The sequence below is a fragment of the Chelonia mydas genome, chromosome 1 (genome assembly GCF_015237465.2).
Source record: "Chelonia mydas isolate rCheMyd1 chromosome 1, rCheMyd1.pri.v2, whole genome shotgun sequence".
Lineage (NCBI taxonomy): Eukaryota > Metazoa > Chordata > Testudines > Cheloniidae > Chelonia > Chelonia mydas.
In genome coordinates, this window is record NC_057849.1 from 2,226,913 (window position 1) to 2,245,575 (window position 18,663).

General features: G+C 44.8%; 2 protein-coding genes across 4 annotated transcripts; both read left to right on the forward strand.

Moving 5' to 3' along the window:
• Window positions 1-4,288: 4,288 nt before the first annotated feature.
• LOC102947048 (putative olfactory receptor 52P1) lies at window positions 4,289-5,335 on the forward strand. Its single transcript, XM_037889565.2, has one exon. The coding sequence runs from the start codon at window positions 4,337-4,339 to the stop codon at window positions 5,333-5,335; it is 999 nt and encodes a 332-aa protein (XP_037745493.2). The 5' UTR covers window positions 4,289-4,336.
• A 5,865-nt stretch (window positions 5,336-11,200) lies between these two features.
• On the forward strand, window positions 11,201-17,643 carry LOC102947268 (olfactory receptor 52R1-like). Of its 3 annotated transcripts, none has more exons than XM_043526323.1 (2): window positions 11,201-11,284; window positions 14,515-15,586. In XM_043526323.1, the coding sequence occupies exon 2, from the start codon at window positions 14,588-14,590 to the stop codon at window positions 15,584-15,586; it is 999 nt and encodes a 332-aa protein (XP_043382258.1). In that variant the 5' UTR covers window positions 11,201-11,284; window positions 14,515-14,587. The 3 variants fall into 3 exon arrangements, with proteins under 3 accessions (XP_043382258.1, XP_037745495.1, XP_037745494.2); XM_037889567.1 differs by lacking the exon at window positions 11,201-11,284 and adding an exon at window positions 13,144-13,172 and having other exon boundaries at window positions 14,671-15,586; XM_037889566.2 differs by lacking the exon at window positions 11,201-11,284 and adding an exon at window positions 17,498-17,643 and having other exon boundaries at window positions 14,639-15,561.
• Window positions 17,644-18,663: the final 1,020 nt, after the last annotated feature.

An 18,663-nucleotide genomic window follows, 5' to 3' on the forward strand; every position in this document is an offset into this window, starting at 1 on the left:
TGTCTAGGCTTTTGTACTCTGACCATCACTGTACACCCTGGAAACATAGAGGAAGTCGGGGGGAACATACGGCACATGCAGGAGACACCATTCTGCCTTACATTTGGACACATTCTCACCTACTCCATGTCAGATTCCAACTCAACTGACTTCACCAACCCCTCCACCTTCATCCTGCTGGGCATTCCTGGCCTGGAGAAGGCCCATGTCTGGATCTCCATCCCATTCTGCTCCATGTATGCCATAGCTGTCTTGGGAAACTTCACTCTCCTGTTCATTGTGAAGATAGATGAGAGCCTCCATGTCCCCATGTACTATTTCCTCTGCATGCTGGCTGTCACCAACCTGGTCGCATCCATGTCTACCGTGCCCAAAATGCTGAGCATCTTCTGGTTCAATTCCAGGGAGATCAATTTCAGTGCCTGCCTCACCCAGATGGACTTCATTCACTGCTTCTTAGCGATGGAGTCTGGGATCTTCGTGGCCATGGCTTTGGATCGCTATGTGGCCATCTGCCATCCCCTGAAACATTCCACCACCCTGACAGACTCCCTGGTGTCCAAGATCGGCCTGGCCGTGGTGCTGCGTGGCAGCGTACTTGTACTACCTTTTCCCTTCCTGGTGAGGCAGTGGCCATATTTTAGAACCACAATCATCCCCCACTCATTCGGTGAGCACATGGCAGTGGTGAAGCTGACCTGTGCCGATATCAGCGTCAGTAGTTACTACAGCCTCTCTGTGGCATTCTGTTTGATCAGTCTGGATTTTTTTTTTATCACTGTGTCCGATATCCAGATACTCAGGGTCATCTTCAGTCTCTCCAGAAGGGACGCCTGGCTCAAGACTTTTGAGACCTGTGGCTCCCACCTCTGTGTCATTTTGGCCTTTTACATCCCCATTCTCTTCTCCTACCTCACACACTGATTTGGCCAGAATGTGGCCCTGCATTTCCACATTCTCATGGCCAACGCGTACCTCCTGGTGCCCCCCATGATAAACCCCATCATCTACGGGGTGAGGACCAAACAGATCCGGGACAGGTTGCTCCGACTATTTACTCATAAGGGGACCTAAAGTTTTCTCCTGGTGCTCTGGCTCTCAGACTGAGCTCCGTGAAGAGCTGGCTGGTGACATCGTACTGGGTTCTCTTCCCTGAATCACTGACTGGACATTCAAAGAGGCATGAAATCCTTTCCTGACCTTACTGTGCTGTGTCAGTGTGACAAACTGGAGATTGGTCTATGTACAATTCATTGTCTTGCTACCTTTCCAATTGCTGGTAATTGGACCCTGAAAACATGCCCCTTTCCTCTTCTGCCAAGGCTTTGCCCCTGCCCTGCCTCGTCCCCCTGTAGCCCCACCCCTGCCACTTGCTTCTCTTTTCCCCTCCTCCTGTCACTCACTGGATCATTTCTATTGGGAGATCCTATGTCTTCAGACACAACCAACGGACACACAGGGACACAGGGAGTCTTTGGTTAGGGCTCAGTTTGTTGTAGCAGGAGCTCAACTACACCCTGCAGAAACATAGCTGTACCACTCGCTCACCTCCCCCACATCCTGAGGAGTGAGCACTGTGATCCTTTTGCATTTCCCTTCTATTGTTATCTTCAGCCCTCCCCCCTCCAAGTGAGCAGTTCTGGCCTTGATTTTGGCCCAATAATTGCCCTCTAATTTCCCTGATATTTTCCCCGACTCTGTTTATGCTTACCCCTGCCATGACCTTTGTAGCAATATAAGGGGCTGTTTTTCAACACTTGGCTGTTTTTGTGAGTGAACACCTGTAGGCTTGTGCTTTTGGGGTTTTCCACGTGCCATGGATTGTCTCTGCCAGCACTTTACGAGACAGACTTGAGGAAGCTGAGAGATAACTCCTCACAATTTGCACCTCCCTCCCCCCATCCCTAGCTTCAAGGGAGCCATTACAGATTTTGGTAGGGGTGGCAACTTTAACCGTGATTCCAGGGGCCATTTAGTCTCTGGAAAAATCTAATTTTTTGGCATGTAATTTAGCAATTAGTTATAATGCTCCTGTCAGCTAATTTCTATCTCAAAGAAACAAAATTAAATAAATATTCAACCCACTCAGCTCTAATACTAACATGTCATGACATCTTGTGGCCAGTCACTTGAGGGACACTGGTTAGGTTTAAATTTTTAATGTATATTCTTACTTTGTTACTAACTTTATGGAGAGAGAGAGATCCCATCAGGACAGTATGATGACAGTTACTGACTTATCTGTGACCCTTTAGTGACAGCCACATGTGTCTGCAGAGAGTGTTCGTATTTTCCCCAATCATCTGTCTCCAGATCTGTATCTACCCATCCATCCTGGACACTTGCAGGGTATTAGATGCTCTGGAGATTTAGGCATTATTGCTAGTTTTCTTCCTAATCAAGTATAATTTTCAAATATACACAAATACACAGAGCAGCCAATTCCACTCTGACTCAGCGGAGAGCCCAAGCGTTCTCATCTCCCTTTGGGAAGGTCCCTTAATTACTGTTTACATCTAAAGCTGGATAAATAGCACAGAAGCGTAGCCTGGTATGTCTCCAGCCTGTTTGCATTCAGATGCAGCTTCTCCACTAGAGGCTGAGCGAACCCCTCTGGGATTGCACAGAGCTATATTATAAACGGTACTCAGCCCTGTGTCGGCTCTCTGTGTGGGCTGCTGCTGCAGATGCTGGGGTGAGAGAGGTTTGGGACACGACTGCCTGAGGGGGATTCCCAGGGAAGACACTTCAGTCTCAGAATTCACAGGTACCCATGTCTTGCTGAGGAGTCCCCTGCTCGACAAACCCAGTGTAACCTGGGTGCAATGGGATAGATAATAGATCTTGGGTCCTTTCTGCTCTGCACAACCATTAAACAACCCAGAGCTCTTGCCACAGGTGATGAGTTTGCTCCAGTATCACGGGCCAAAATCTCACTATTTCCTTCCGGATCATTCATGAAAATATTAAATATCATCTGGCCTTGAACAGATCCCTGCGGAACCCCACTAGAAAGAGCCACATTCGCTGACAGTGACCCATTGACAACAGCTTCCTGAGATTTGTCAGTTAGCCAGATTTTAGTCCATTTTATGTGTGCTCCACTGATATTGTACAGTGTTCATTTTTTTATTTGAATATTTTCCCCTACTAAATAAAATGTCTCAGAGAAATCAAAGTCTAGTGCCTCTGCGAGGTTCCCTTGATCAACCAAATGTGTATTCTCTTTAAAGGATGAAATCAGGTTTATGTGACAAGAAATGTTTTCCATAAACCATGTTGCTGCTTGGCACTAATTATATTCCTAGACTGTTTTTGAACTAACCCCATACCAGGTGTTCCATTGTTCCTAACCTTCTCAAATCGTGTTTTAAACTTTACCTTTCTAAAAAATGCTTTACGTTTAACACAGAACTGTCCTGTAATTGACTTGCAGGGGGTGGGGGCTCTGCAGTGCCTGATTTTGCGTACTTCTGTTTCCAAATGAGGTGTGTGGTTGATGGGTCAGTTCGTAACTCTGGTGCTTGTATCTCTAAGGTTCGACTGTAGATTCTGTATAACATCATCCTTGGCAGCTAATGGACTGGAAAGTATTTCATTACCTCATGTGATAGGAGTATCTCATACTGCTTCTTTTCGAATGCAGAACACATCTGTGTCATGAACACATCTACCTTTTTTGCAACATGTCTCCCTCTAGGTACTGGCTGAAACTTTTCCAGGATTTCTTTTGTTCTTAACATGTTTAATGATCTACTTTTGGTGATCCGTAGTCCTGCCAAGCATGGATTTTCCCTGATTTCTTTAACATTCCTTATCAATTTTTATAACATCCAATTTGTATTGCTTGATATCTATATTCCCTTCCCCCCATTTGTTACATATTGCTCTCCCCATGTTGCCTTCCCTTTCCCACTGAACTGCGTTGTTAGATAAAGCTGTCCACTTTCTTGACTGTGGAATTGTGGCCATTTCACTATCTAATAAACTCTTAAAGACTCTCGCAATTTTGATTCCCATTCTTCTCTCTAAATTTTTCTTCCCAACCAGTCTTGATGACAATTTGCCTCAGCTTTCGGGAATTAGCAGTTTTGAAGCACTAAGTGTCTATAGATATTACTGGTTGGGAACTGTTCTCAATTTGTCCATTATCTGAAAAGTGAAAATCTCATTTTTCAGTGTGTGAAGAGCGACCAATCTGCTTCACCCACAAGAACAGCCTCCAGTAGGGCATGTAGTGTCTCATATTAACATTGTCTCTCTATCCAGGCATTTGTACTGTGACCATCACCCTAGACCCTGGGCACATACAGGAAGTCAGGGGAACCTCTGGTGCATGCAGGAGACACCGTTCTGCCTCCGAGTTGGACACCTTCTCCCCTACTCCATGTCAGATTCCAACACAACAGACTTCACCAACCCCTCCACCTTCATCCTGCTGGGCATTCCTGGCCTGGAGAAGGCCCATGTCTGGATTTCCATCCCCTTCTGCACCATGTACGCCATAGCTGTCTTAGGGAACTTTATCATCCTGGTCATCGTGAAGATAGAACCGAGCCTCCATGGGCCCATGTACTATTTCCTCTGCATGCTGGCTGTCACCGACCTGGTCGCATCCATGTCTACCATGCCCAAAATGCTGAGCATCTTCTGGTTCAATTCCAGGGAGATTGATTTCAGTGCCTGCCTCACCCAGCTGTACTTCATTCACTGCTTCTCAGTGATGGAGTCTGGGATCCTCGTAGCCATGGCTCTGGATCGCTACGTGGCCATCTGCCATCCCCTGAGACATTCCACCACCCTGGCAAACCCCATCGTGGCCAAGATCGGACTGGCAGTGGCGCTGCGTGGCGGTATGCTCATATTGCCCTATCCCTTCCTGGCGAGGAGGTGGACATATTGCAGAACCAACATCATCCCACATACATACTGTGAGCACATAGCCGTGGTGAAGCTGGCCTGCGGTGACATCCGTGTCAGTACTTACTACGGCCTCTCTGTGGCATTCTTGGTGATCGGTCTGGATGGGTTTTTTATTGCTCTGTCCTACATCGAGATCCTCAGGGCCATCTTCAGCCTCCCCACAAATGATGCCCGACTCAAGACTTTTGAGACCTGTGGCTCACACCTCTGTGTCATTCTAGTCTCTTACATCCCACCTCTCTTCTCCTTAATCACTCACCGATTTGGCCACAATGTGCCCCTACATTTCCACGTTCTTATTGCCAACGTGTACCTTGCAGTGCCCCCCATGTTAAACCCCATCATCTATGGTGTGAGGACCAAACAGATCCAGGACAGGCTGCTCTGGCTCTTCACTCATGAAGTGACCTAAAGCTTTCTCCTGTTGCTTTGGCTCTCAGACCAAGCTCTTTGCAGAACTGGATGGTGACATGGCGCTGGGCCCTCTTCACTGAATCCCTGAATAAACTGGCAATAAGACTGTTAGGATATAGATATTCAGGCCTGTCTGTAAAGGCCTAGACTCTAAGAATTTAGGTGTATTCTTATCACTTAGCTAGTTCTAGAGGTATAAAAGAAAGAATCAAAATCACTGTCTGCCGGTATAAGGGCCTTCTCTTACTGTGACAGTCTGAGGCCCTGTGCTTAGGCTAAGGCCTTTTGCTAAGCAGCAGAGGCAGCCATAAGCTGGGAAGCGACCGGTCACCTCCTCACATTCCAAACTAGTCACATTGAAAGAAGGTGCTTTTGGGCTCTTAGGATACAATCCTGTCCTGATAATGCCTATCGCCTCCAGAGAAAGGGAAGTGCCTCGAAGATGTAAAAGGAAACTTAGTTTGATAGGATCCTGTCTGGCAAGAACTCACTTATCAATAGCTGGGATGTGAAATCCTCATTTCTGTGTTGTTCTATCACTGTAGTCCCCATTTCCCGATTGTTTGTCTGTATAATCTCTGTCTGGTTCTGGGATTGTTTCTGTCTGCTGTATAATTAATTTTGCTGGGTGTAAACTAATTAAGGTGGTGGGATATAATGGGTTAGCTAATCATGTTACAATATGTTAGGATTGGTTTGTTAAATTTCAGGAAAATGATTGGTTAAGGTATAGCTAAGCAGAACTCAAGTTTTACTGTATAGTCTGCAGTCAGTCAGGAAGTGAATGGGTGGGTGCGTGGGAGGGAAATGGGAACAGGGAATGGGGCTGGGGAAATTGGAATCATTTTTGGCTAAGGGCAGGAATGGGAACAGGGACACAGGTGTAAGGCTCTGTGGTGTCAGAGCTGGGAAGGGGGACACTAAGGAAGGAAACTGGAATCATGCTTGCTGGAAGTTCAACCCAATAAACATCGAATTGTTTGCACCTTTGGACTTCGGGTATTGTTGCTCTCTGTTCATGCGAGAAGGATCAGAGAAGTAAGTGGGTGAAGAAATAAGCCCCCTAACAAAGACATTAAACACTTCCCAGACCTTATTCTGCATGCCAACCTCGGGAATCAGTTCATGTACAACTCACTGGGATGCCACTTTCTAATTGCTGGTAATTGGGTCCACAAAACCCTGCCCCTCGCCCGACCTCTTCTGCCAAGACTCCACCCCTGCTCTGCCTCTTCCCCCCAAGGCCCAACCTTTGTCACTTGCTCCTCTATTCTTCCTCCCCCTGTCACTCACTGGATCATTTCCACCTCCCTCCCCCACTCCCAGATTTTGGTGAAGGGTTGAGAACTTTAACTGTGATTCCAGGGGCTACTTCGGCTCTTGAAAATCTAGATTTTTTTTGCAGATAACAATTAGCTGACAGGAGCACTGTGTCTAATTCCTGTTTAAAAGAAATACAATTAAATAAATATTACACTCACTCAGCTCTAATATTAACATGTTCTGACATCTTGTTTCAGGTGACTTAAGGGACACTGGGTAGGTTTAAAATTTAAATGTATATTTTTACTTAGTTACTAACTTTTCAGAGAGAGAGAGACCCTCAGCTCTGGAAGAGGGGTGGGGTCTAGTGGGTTATAGCCAGGGGTAGTGGGCAGATACATCTTGTTGCCCGCTCTTTAGATTATGTATTAATAATACTGATTATTTAAGAATCCCCAGATATCACTTTGAGGGTTGACAGGTTCTTGCCCCAAGATCAGGGAGAAATTTATTTAAACTATTTTTAGTTGGGAACCCTGATGTGCACAGTTGCAATGCTCACACTATTGGAACTCTTTATATTTACAAATGTAGTTTATTCATGTATTTACCGCAGTCACAAACACCCCAACTCAGTAAGGTAGATGGAGATACTACAGAATGTACATCTGCCCATCCATATATTCTCACTTTTTCCTGTAGAACAACTTGAAACGTTGGCCATCATCTTCCATATCACCATCACCTTCCCATTATCACCAGTGGCCATCATTCTGGCACCTCCCAAGGACTACATCTCTCTCCTACCAGCCCTAGGCTGGAATGTCACTTTTATAATATGTTACACTGACACCATTATATTTCATGCATATTCAATAGGGGATTTTTTTCTCCTTTTCCTTATTTGTATTTCCTCATCTTACTAATGTTGGATCGTCTTTTTCCTATCGGTTAGTGTATTCGTTATTTTAACTTATTATCATATACATCCATTTTTTACCATGGCCCTTTTGTGGTTAGGAATTACATTTGTTATTTTTGTCCTAACTGGTTATTTGGGTTCTTTCCAAGTTCCAAATTGTGGTGTACCTCTTAACTTTAAAAGGGTATGAACTTAGGAAAGCCCCTGTGCCAACCTACTTCAATGTATCCTCTATGTTAAAGGTTGCAGCCACATTTGGACGTTATGCTTTAGCTCATCACCATCTATCTAGATGAAGGGTCCCAAACATATGGGACCTCCTTCAACTCCTAGCTTCTCCACCAGCTTGAGTCTGGCTTCTGCATCTGGGTGCCATTTAGGGTTGCCAGGTACTCATTTTTCAACTGGAAAGTCCAATCAAAAAGGGATCTGGGAGTCTCTCTGCAGGGTTGGGGAAGGTGACGGGTCATTAACCCACCGCAGCCCCTGCCGCATTTTACCTGCAGGCAGGCTCCTTGTCAGACAGAAATAGCTTCCATCGCACCCTGGAGCAGAAGGAGCCCAGCTGGGCAGAGGCACCATTTAGGGAGTATGGGGGTCTCTAGCCCACCTTCAGTTTTGCACCAGATGTCTGGTCATAGTGCACGCCAGACCGGAGATGGAGCTGTCACTCATGTGATGAGTTCTCTGCGGCTTCCACCCTTGGGGCAGGGAATTTGTTTATAAACTGAGGATGGGTGATTAAGATAACAAAAGGCTTGCTATGTAGGATGAACCTGAAAGCATTGCAACGTACTCCTGTTAAAAGAAGGGTAGGAATAAATGGTGAGAATGACTCTGAAGATCTACAAAGGGATCTCACAAAACAGGGGACTGGGCAACACAATGGCAGATGAAATTCAGTGGACTGTTGGGGACGAGGACTTATCTAGCTGCTATTCACTCATCCAACATGATGCATCCGAATTCGGCACCAAGATGTTACAGGGCTTTCCCTTCACCCTCTCCCCTGGTTCTTGTTATGCAGACAGAAAGCAGAAGACCAGAAGTCCAAAGTGCAACGTCTGAGGAACAGTAGGGGAAAAATAAACATGGGGAAGTAGTTTTACTTTGTGTCATGAGCCATCCACTCCCAGTCTTTATTCAAGCCTTTGTTATTTGTATCCAGTATACAAATTAATTCCAATTCAGCAGTCTCTCGTTGGAGTCTGTTTTTGAAGTTTTTTTGTTGAAGAATTGCCAACTGACTCCAAGGAGAGACTTCTGAATTGGAATTAATTTGCAAACTGGATACAATTAACTAAGGCTTGAATAAAGACTGGGAGTCGATGGCTCATTGCAGAAAGTAAAATTATTTTCCCATGTTTATCCCCCCCCCACACCTACTGTTCCTTGCAGGTTCTTGTCAACTGCTGGAAATGGCCCACCTTGATTATCACGACAAAAAGATTTTTTCCCTCCCACTCTCCTGCTGGTAATAGGTCACCTTACCTCATCACTCTCCTTATGGTTTCAGAGTAGCAGCCGTGTTAGTCTGTATTCGCAAAAAGAAAAGGAGTACTTGTGGCACCTTAGAGACTAACCAATTTATTTGAGCATAAGCTTTCGTGAGCTACAGCTCACTTCATCGGATGCATGCAGTGGAAAATACAGTGAGGAGATTTATATACACACAGAACATGAAAAAATGGGTCCTCACTGTATTTTCCACTGGATGCATCTGATGAAGTGAGCTGTAGCTCACGAAAGCTTATGCTCAAATTAATTTGTTAGTCTCTAAGGTGCCAAAGTCCTCCTTTTCTTTAAGCCAGGAAAGTTCCCCACAGGAGCAGGACTGTTCCCCTGCTTACATTTGTCAGGAATTCTTAAAGGGACTTGCCTTTTTTATCTCTTCTAAAGTGGAACTTTTGCCTTTTGAACGTTTGCTCTTTTGCTCTATTCAGGGCTCTTGAAATTTCTGCAAAACTGTGTAATAACCGGCTCTGTCTGCCTGACTGAGACTATAGCTACACCCAGTCCTTGCAGTGGCACAGCTGTACCGTTGTAGATGAGCTGATGGAAGGTCTGCCGTGTAACCGCTCTGTGCCGATGGATAGAGTTCTCCTGCACGAATAACTAAACCGCCACCGATGAGCGCCTCCTGCTGACATAGCGTTGTCCACGCCAGCATTGTTGTTCGTCAGGAGTGTGTTTTTTCACAGCCGTGGCCGACAAAACTTTACCGACAAAAGTGCTAGTGTAGACACTGCCTCAAGTCCTGTAATGTTTAAGAAATTGCAATTTTCTCCTGGTCTTTCTCACCAAACCTAGCTGCTTGCATAGATTTATCTCAAAAATCTCTTCCCGGAGTCTGCTGCATTACCCCGAAGTTTCAACTCCTTGGGGGCTTTCAGTTGTTCGATCTCTAGAATGGCACCTTTGTTCCTTCACTACAGCCCTCTTTTCTCTGCCCTCTCTTCTGGGCTCCCCTCTGATATCAGGGGTTTTCTTGGGAAATCATCAGAAGGAGGCACAGACTGCAGTCGAGGAAGGGAGGTGTGATTAGAACTAAAGCAGAGTTACAAAAGCTAACGGAGAGCCACGCGCTCCCAGCTGTGTGTCTGGTGCAGCTGCCACTCAATGGCCCGTTCTCGCTAGGCCCAATCTAGTTCCCCCAAAGGCGTGCTCTGGTCTTAGAGGCCCGGGACACGCTTCTAACAGGCAGGGCAGGGCCATGCATTTTAGATGTCTCAAACCCTCCCAGCAACCGAAGTAGCCACCCATTCTTAGGGGTGTTGCTCCCCTAGCTCCCCTCTTGTCCCCTTTCTCGTTTGATACACACAGTAACTCTGTCTTCTCTTCATGTGATTTATAAGCTCCTTGGGCAACTGGCTGTAGCTTCTGTGTTTATGAAGGATCCAGAACAAATGGCTCTGAACTAGAGCGGGGCCTCTGGAGGCTTCCACAATACAAATAATGATAATAAATAATCAACACAATAATCCAGCCAAATCCCTTTGCCTTTAGCTGCAGACAAAGGTCAAACCATATTTGCCAGTGTTAGTAACTTGAATAGAGGTGGACAGGGCAGCCCCGTTCACCTCGGACAGGAGAATTCTTTCAGTCTCATTCCAGGGCTTAAAAGGGAAGACTTCATGCATCTGACGAAGTGGGTTCCAGCCCACAAAAGATTATGCCCAAATAAAGTTGTTAGTCTTTAAGATACCACAGGACGTCTCCTTGTTTTAGTAGGATGATAGTTACTGATGAGAATTACTGATCTCTGATCCCTTAGCAACATTCCTGTCTGTCTGCTGAAATGGTTTGTATCTCCCCTCAGTGACCTTTCTCCAGATCTGTCTGTCTACTATCTACCCAGCTATCCTGGGCATTTACAGGGTATCAGGCCCTAAGGACACCTAGGCATCATCCCTATTTTTTTTACTAATAAACTATCATTTTAAAATATGCACAAATTCACAGAGCAGCCAATTCCTCTCTGACTCAGCACAGAGCCCAAGACTTCCCATCTCCCTGTGGGCAGGTTCCTTAATTACTGTTTACTCCTAATGCGGGATAAAGAACACAGAAGTGCAGACAGGCCTGCCTCCAGCCTGTTTACATTCAGATGCTGCTTCTCCCCTAGAGGCTGAGCGATCCCCCCTGGGATTGCACAGAGCTCTATTATAAACGCTGCACACCCCTGTGTCAGCTCTCGGCGCGGGATGCTGCTGCAGATATTGGGGTGAGAGAGGTGTGGGACACGGCCACCTGAAGGGGATTCCCAGGGAAGACGCTTCTGTCTCAGAAATCACAGGTACCTATCTCTTGCTGAGGAGCTCACCTCTCAACAAATGCAGTGCAACATGGAAATGATGGGCTAGAGAAAAGGTTGGTGGTCCTTTCCACTCTGCATAGCCATGAAGCATCCCAGGACCTATTCTACTGGTGATAAGTTTGCTCTAGTATCATGGACCAAAATGTAACAGTTTTCTGTGCACCCCCACCCGCTGCTGATGAACGTAAGAAGAACGGCCGTACTGGGTCAGACCAAAGGTCCATCCAGGCCAGTATCCTGTCTGCTGACAGTGGCCAGTGCCAGGTGCCCCAGAGGGAGTGAATCTAACAGGTAATGATCAAGTGATCTCTCTCCTGCCATCCATCTCCACCCTCTGACAAACAGAGGCTAGGGACACCAGTCCTTACCCATCCTGGCTAATAGCCTTTCATGGACTTAACCTCCATGAATTTATCTAGTTCTCTTTTAAACCCTGTTATAGTCCTAGCCTTCACAACCTCCTCAGGCAGGGAGTTCCACAGGTTGACTGTGCGCTGAGTGAAGAAGAACTTCCTTTTATTTGTTTTAAACCTGCCGCCCATTTATTTCATTTGGTTGCCCCTAGTTCTTATATTATGGGAACAAGTAAATAACTTTTCCTTATTCACTTTCTCCACACCACTCATGATTTTATATACCTCCATCATATCCCCTCTCAGTCTCCTCTTTTCCAAGCTGAAAAGTCCTAGCCTCTTTCATCTCTCCTCATATGGGACCCCTTCCAAACCCCTAATCATTTTAGTTGCCCTTTTCTGAACCTTTTCGAATTCCATTATACCTTTTTTGAGATGAGGAGACTGCATCTATACACAGTATTCAAGATGCAGGGGTAGCATGGGTTTACATAAGGTCAATAAGATATTCTCCATCATATTCTCTATCCCTTTTTTAATGATTCCTAATATCCTGTTTGCTTTCTTGACTGCCGCTGTCCACTGCGTGGACGTCTTCAGAGAACTATCCACAATGACTCCAAGATCTCTTTCCTGAGTAGTTGTAGCTAAACTAGCCCCCATCATATTGTATGTATAGTTGGGGTTATTTTTCCCAGTGTGCATTACTTTACATTTATCCAAATTAAATTTCATTTGCCATTTTGTTGTCCTATCACTTTTTGAAGTTCTTCACAGTCTGCTTTGGTCTTAACTATCTTGAGCAGTTTAGTATCGTCTGCAAACTTTGCCACCTCACTGTTTACCCCTTTCTCCAGATCGTTTCTGAATAAGTTGAATGGGATTGGTCCCAGGACTAACCCTTAGGGAACACCACTAGTTACCCTTCTCCATTCTGAAAATTTACCATTTATTGCTACCCTTTGTTCCCCATCTTTTAACCAGGTCTCAATCCATGAAAGCAACTTCCCTCTTATCCCATGACAACTTAATTTACGTAAGAGCCTTTGGTCAGGGACCTCGTCAAAGGCTTTCTGGAAATCTAAGTACACTGTGTCCACTGGATCCCCCTTGTCCACATGTTTGTTGACCCCTTCAAAGAACTCGAAGAGATTAGTAAGGAACAATTTCCCTTTACAGAAGCCACGTTGACTTTTACCCAACAATTTATGTTCTTTTCTGTGTCTGACAATTTTATTCTTTATTATTGTTTCAACTAATTTGCCCAGTACAGAAGTTAGATTTACTGGTCTGTAATTGCCTGGATCACCTCTAGAGCCCTTTTTAAATATTGGCTTTACATTAGCTATCTTCCAGTCATTGGGTACAGAAGCTGATTTAAAGGACAGGTTACAAACCATAGTTAATAGTTCTGCAATTTCACACTGGAGTTCTTTCAGAAGTCTTGGGTGATGCCATCTGGTCCCGGTAACTTGTTACTGTTACGTTTCTCAATTAATTCCAAAACCTCCTCTAATGACACTTCAATCTGTTACAATTCCTCAGATTTGTCACCTGCAAAGGACGGCTCAGGTTTGGGAATCTCCCTCACATCCTCAGCCATGAAGACAGAAGCAAAGAATTCATTTAGTTTCTCCACAATGACTTTATTGTCTTTAAGTGCTCCTTTTGTATCTCAATTGTCCAGGGGCCCCACTGGTTGGTCAGCAGGCTTCTTGCTTCTGAAGTACTTAAAAAACATATTGTTATTACCTTTTGAGTTTTGGGCTAGCTGTTCTTCAATCTCCTTTTTGGCTTGTCTCATTACATTTTTACACTTAATTTGGCAGTGTTTATGCTCCTTTCTATTTACCTCACTAGGATTTGACTTCCACTTTTTAATAGATGCCTTTTTATCTCTCAACGCTTCTTTTACATGGTTGTTACAAAGAACCATTTTATTTCTGTCACTCTTTTCTGCAACCTCTCCAGTTTTTCAAGATCCTTTTTGAAAATGTCTGGATAATTTTCCTCAACTTTGGGGAATTAACCATTTTGTAGCATTAAATGTCAATAGATATTACTGGTTGGGAACTGTTCTCTGTCCATGTGAATGTAATCAGTTCCATTCTTTATTTTTCTCTCCTCTATCATATGCCACCTTCTTTGTCTCTTCCCCAAACTCAACTGTTACAGACTTTTCAATATCTCCGCATATGACAACCTCCCTCATTCTCATAGCGTGTCTCGGAAACCCCCTTTAAAATACTACATCCTTTAGAGAGATTGGGTGACCAAAACTGAGTGCATAACCAGAACAGGTTATTCTCCATCCAATTCCTTAGTTATCTGAATATTGTCTTTGTTTTGGCCAGTGCTGCAAATGGACAGGTGTGTCCATGGACCTGCTATCAATGACGCTCAGGTCCTTTCCCTGAGGTCTGTTCTAGTTTGAATGTTTCCCATGGCATGTGTTTTGGCAAAGGTTTGATTTTTTTCCACTCTCAGATTTTGAGCAACAGGGTGATGTCGAACTCCCAACAGCATGGACTTCCTAACTGGCTTTCATTTGATTAAGGAACAATGATGGATAATCAGTATTCATACTTGTGTTTCCTGCTGGTGCCTCTTAAGGTTTCCCACACCATGACGTGTAGGAATTATTGAAATGTGGAGCACCATGAAATATGGAATTGACATTAGTAAGGTCAGTTGTTAATAATTCATTTATCTGAATAATGAATATGTCATGTATCAGTGTGTGAAGAGTGACCAATCTGCTTCACCCATGAGAACAGCCCCCAGTAGTGCATGTAGCGTCTAATATTAACACTGCCTTTCTGTCTAGGCTTTTGTACTCCGACCCTCACCATACACCCTGGAAACATAGAGGAAGTCAGGGGGAACATATGTTACATGCAGGAGACACCATTCTGCCTTACATTCGGACACCTTCTTCTCTACTCCATGTCTGATTCCAACACAACCGATTTCACCAGCCCCTCCACCTTCATCCTGATGGGCATTCCTGGCCTGGAGGCGGCCCACGTCTGGATCTCCATCCCCTTCTGTGTGATCTATGCCTTAGCCATCTTGGGGAACTTCACCATCCTGTTGATTGTGAAGATAGAGCCGAGCCTCCATGGGCCCATGTACTATTTCCTCTGCATGCTGGCCGTCACTGACCTGGTCCTGTCCACATCCACCGTGCCCAAAATGCTGAGCATCTTCTGGTTCAATTCCAGGGAGATTGATTTTAGTGCCTGCCTCACCCAGATGTACTTCATTCACTGCTTCTCAGCGATGGAGTCTGGGATCTTCGTGGCCATGGCTTTTGATCGCTATGTAGCCATCTGTGATCCCCTGAGACATTCCATCATCCTGACAGACTCCCTGGTGTCCAAGATCGGCCTGGCCGTGGTGCTGCGTGGCAGCATACTTGTACTACCTTTTCCCTTCCTGGTGAGGCAGTGGCCATATTGTAGAACCACAATCATCCCCCACTCGTACTGTGAGCACATGGCCGTGGTGAAGCTGGCCGGTGCCGATATCCGGGTCAGTAGTTACTACAGCCTCTCTGTGGCATTCTGTTTGATCGGTCTGGATGTTTTTTTTATCACCGTGTCATATATCCAGATCCTCAGGGCCATCTTCAGACTCCCCAGAAGGGATGCCCGACTCAAGACTTTTGGGACCTGCAGCTCCCACCTCTGTGTCATTTTGGCTTTTTACATCCCCGCTCTCTTCTCCTTCCTCACACACCGGTTTGGCCAGAATGTGGCCCTGCATTTCCACATTCTTATTGCCAACGCCTACCTGCTCGTGCCCCCCGTTCTACACCCCATCATCTATGGGGTGAGGACCAAACAGATCTGGGACAGGCTGCTCCGGCTATTTACTCATAAAGGGACCTAAAATTTTCTCCATTACAGATTTTGGTTGGGGTGGCAACTTTAAGGGTGATTCCTGGGGCCATTAGTCTCTTGAAAAATCTAATTTTTTGCATGTAATTTAGGTATTCATTTAATGCTCCTATCAGCTAATTTCTATCTAAAAGACGTAAAATTAAATAAATACTTGACCCACTCAGCTCTAACACTAGCATATCATGACATCTTGTGGCTGGTCACTTGAGGGATACTGGTTAGGTTTAAAATTTTAATGTATATTCTTACTTTGTTACTAAGTCTATGGAGAGAGAGAGAGACCCCGTCAGGGCTCCTGCGTTCTACCTTAGCTTGGAAACAGAGTGTGATCTAATGGGTTACAGTGAGGGACAGATAGAGTACCTATGTTCTGACAGTGGCCCATTCCAGGTGCTTCCATGCAAATTAAAAGAACATCGCAATCATCAAATGATTCATGCCCTCTCTTCCACTCCCAGCTTCTGGAAAACAGAGTCTAGGGACACCATTCCTGCCCATCCTGGCTAATAGCTATTGATTGACCTCTCCTCCTGGAACTGATCTAATTCTTTTTGGAGCCATGTTATAGTTTTGGCCTTGATGATATCCTCTGGCAAACAGTTCCACAGGTTGACTATGAAGAAATACTTTCTTTTCTTTGTTTTAAATCTGCTGCCTATTAATGTTATTAGGTGACACTCAGTTCCTGTGTTATATAAAGGAGTAAATAAGATTTCCTTATTCAATTTTTCTACACCAGTCATTATTTTTATAGACCTTTCTCATGCCCTCCCCCACCATGGTCCTCTCTTTTCCAAACTGAAAAGTCCCGGTCTTATTAATCTCGCCTCATATGGCAGCCATTCCATACCCCTAATCATCGTCAGGGGGCCACGTGTTGTGTGTGTGATGGGTACTGGGGAAATCACTCTTTAATTTTCCTTTGCTCTATACCTCGGCTTGCTTTTCTCCTGTGGCACAGACCAGAATACAGTCTTTTCCAGGACTTGGATATATGGCTTATATAAAAATACAAAATTGGACCTCAGAGAGCTCTAGTTCCATACACATATTGCTGTGACACTCTGTCCCCCAAAGCAGCACCCTGGCATCCCCGTATTCACCATTGTTATATAATTAAAACAAATCTTGTACAAAATTTGTCATGTGAGGTGCTAATGGAAAAATTATGGTGTGAATGGACTATTCAACTTGATGGCCCCTCAGTGAACATAATGGGCCATGGAAGAAGCTTATCTCCACCTGATGGACTTTTCTGTGGATGGGCTAATAGATTTTAAATTATCTTTCTGCAGTTAATAAATCTTCTTTATAGTTTTTACCTAGAACAGCGTTGCAACAGTGTATGGAGTCTGGGGGACAATTGAGGAAATGGTGAATATTAATATAGTAAAATATCACAATGAGTTGTACGAGATATACCACGTGAGGTATCGGCAAAAATGTTATAATTTGCCAGATATGATAATCTCATGCGTGCATTTGCATCACCTTTGTATTATGAGTTATAGATGCATATTTCTGTATTTCAAACTTGTGCCATGCTTCTGGGTGACACCCCAAGTCAGTCTGGCATCAGCACTGCCTAGCCAGCTTGATGGCTCATTGAGGACCACTGCCATACAACTGACCTCTTGAGAGAAGGCAGAAACACCTCATGGCTCAGCAAGGCACACAGGGAGATGCCTATGGACAGAACTCTAAGGCTTTCAAGCCATGTTCTGGGCAGCTTGTGTTTGAAACAAAGGAAGCACAGGCCACATGGCAAAAGACTGTGAAAGGCATCTGCAGTTTCTCCATTTTCCCTCAATCCTGCTTCTTACCTCTGGAGGAACTTTGCTACAAACTGAAGCTCTGAAAGGACTGAATGACCCAGCCAAGCTGTGGATGTGCTCCAGAGGGACTTTCAAGCCAGCAAACTCACCAATACTGCTGGGAACCTGATATATAGACTCTGAAGTCTTTGTATGTCTGTGACAGTTTTACCATTTAACATCTCTCTTCTTGTTCTTTCTTTTTTCTTTATAATAAACCTTTAGTTTTAGACATTAAGGATTGGCTGGCAGCGTGGTATTTTGGATAAGATCCAAATATACTGACCTGGTGACAGGGCTGACTCTTTGGGGTCAGAAGAACATTTTGAATATATGAGCAGAGTTTTTTTTAAGAAGCTTCTCACTCTATTGGACCTAGGTGCTGATTGGGAAACAGAGAACTTGAATGCAACCCGAGGACTGTGTGATTTCTTTTCTTACTTCTTGATAACCAGTGTGGGGGATCAGAAGCACCATTTGTGACTGTTTGGGGAGTTTAATTTCAGTGTTACCCACCAGTCTTGGGAGTATCTGCTCTCCCTTTTGCAGCCAGTCCTGACCTCTGCATTTCCATTGAGGGCTGCCCTAGGCACACCAGGTCACAAGTGTGTTGTTTGAAGTGTAAAGGGAAATCTGCTCAGGAACAGGGGCTGGTGCATTGTCCTTTCCACATTGAGGGTGGGGGCACACTGGGTAAGAAACTTACACTGGTCAGGCTTTGGACCAGGGTTGGGAAGACACAGAGATCAGCTATGAAATAGCTGCTGGGAGAAGACACACCTCTTATTCCAGACAGCACAGATCACTGCTCTCTAGGTCCCAGTGCTGGGATTGGGGATCACAAGGAAAGCATGAAATGGGAGTTGGTGGATTTTTTGCTTGAGCATAACCCTGGGGTTGGGAAGCAGCTCCAGAGAGGGCTATTCAGTATGCAAAGTCCCCTTACATCCTCACCTCACCAAACCCTGGAAAACCACGACAGCAAAAATGACCTCAGACTGAGATCCCACACTGAAGGGAACACTGAGGGGAAATGAACGTCAGTAATTAAACACGTGTTAAGAGTCGGGGAGGATTTGAAAGACACAATGTGTTTTGAACAAAGGAAACTGTCCAAGCAAAAAATGTGTTATAATAAAAATACTTGAAAATGCCTACCTGTGATAAAAGATTTGGTGGGGGTGTTAAAAGATAAAGAATTTGGTACAGGTGGTAATTCCTATGAAAAGGTGTAATATGCATGATATTAGGA

Coding starts and splice junctions, on each gene's coding strand:
- LOC102947048 (XM_037889565.2), top strand. CDS start 4,337: ATGCAGGAGACACCGTTCTGCCTCCGAGTTGGACACCTTCTCCCCTAC.
- LOC102947268 (XM_043526323.1), top strand. CDS start 14,588: ATGCAGGAGACACCATTCTGCCTTACATTCGGACACCTTCTTCTCTAC.